Raw genomic sequence first — 1,201 nt, 5'->3', positions numbered from 1 at the left:
GTGGATATTGAAATTAGAGCTATCTGAGGAGTTGGGTTGGCTCATATCCAGTGATTAAGAGTTGGGTTCTTGTATTCTTCGGAAAATTTTATGTGGAGGCCAAAAAGAATATTGAATTGGTTCAATCTCAGCAGGTTCATATAGGATCTAAGTAGTGGGATTATTGGGAATTGAAGAAAAGCATTGCAGAAAGCTCTTGGGTGGTTGTCAAGGGGAGAAAATCGATGATGGGGCCTAAATCTGAGAATCATCATATGTACCAGCTCTTTGGGATTCAGCAATCCGGAAGGGTTGAGAAATCTGAGAGGATGGAAGAGTTTATTGAGGAGGATATATGGGGTAGTATTGATGCAGAGACCTCCCAGCAGGCTGGTTTTGAGGAAAATGATTGTAACGGTGTCGCAGTGTGCAGATCCATGGGAAAGGAGGGGAATACTAATAATAGCACAAGATCAGTGAAGATTCATAGGAAGGAATCGTACCATGAAGAGAATGATAAGTGGAGAATGAGGTACCGGTCCTCTGCGCCTGTGAATATCCCGGACTGGTCTCAGATGTCATGGGAGGAGAAGAAAAATGACAATTGCGGAAGTAGAAGTCATGGGTTAGTTCACGATGATAGCAGTGATGATGAAGAACTGTGGGATTGTGAGAGGAATATGATCCCACCTCATGAGCTCATTGCCAGGCAGCTTGCCCGGACCGGAATAACTTCGTTCTCTGTAAATGAAGGCGTTGGTAGGACTCTCAAGGGAAGAAATGCAGTCTGGACAATTACAGGTTTTATTGACTAAAATATCTTCAATCAATCTCAGGTTTTATTGACTAAGATATCTTCAATCAATCTCAGTCAGGAAGGGCTTTGATCTATGATGTATGGTGACAAAAAATGGCTGAAACTTGGATTGAAATTTCAAGTCCTTGGGTGTCACAGTTGCAGATCACTGTGCAATTGACATCAGTAAAATTTTCATTTTTCCTAATGGTTCTCTAAGATTTCAATTCCGTGGGTTTGAAAATCTCAATGTTCTGAGCAAAATAACCATCTGATTTCTTTTTTCCTCTTTTATATGCAGTTAGCTAAGCATGGATTGGATGCTAAACATACTGTTACAGAAAATGTTTGTACATTACAATTGACCAAAAATGTATCTGAACAGGCCAAATATAAAATGATCGTTGGAGTGCACTGCTCCAGAGT

The 1,201-nt window shown here is 40.5% G+C and overlaps 1 protein-coding gene across 1 annotated transcript; it reads left to right on the top strand.

The window, feature by feature from the left end:
• Window positions 1-231: 231 nt before the first annotated feature.
• LOC149226276 (uncharacterized) lies at window positions 232-794 on the top strand. Its single transcript, XM_089375256.1, has one exon. The coding sequence runs from the start codon at window positions 255-257 to the stop codon at window positions 792-794; it is 540 nt and encodes a 179-aa protein (XP_089231382.1). The 5' UTR covers window positions 232-254.
• The last annotated feature ends 407 nt before the right edge of the window (window positions 795-1,201 follow it).

The sequence above is a fragment of the Pinus tabuliformis genome, chromosome J (assembly GCF_031772625.1).
Source record: "Pinus tabuliformis cultivar Carrire ecotype Pingquan chromosome J, CPIR1, whole genome shotgun sequence".
Classification (NCBI taxonomy): domain Eukaryota; kingdom Viridiplantae; phylum Streptophyta; class Pinopsida; order Pinales; family Pinaceae; genus Pinus; species Pinus tabuliformis.
The sequence above is the reverse complement of the archived record's forward strand: the minus strand, read 5'-3'. Positions and strand labels throughout refer to the sequence as shown.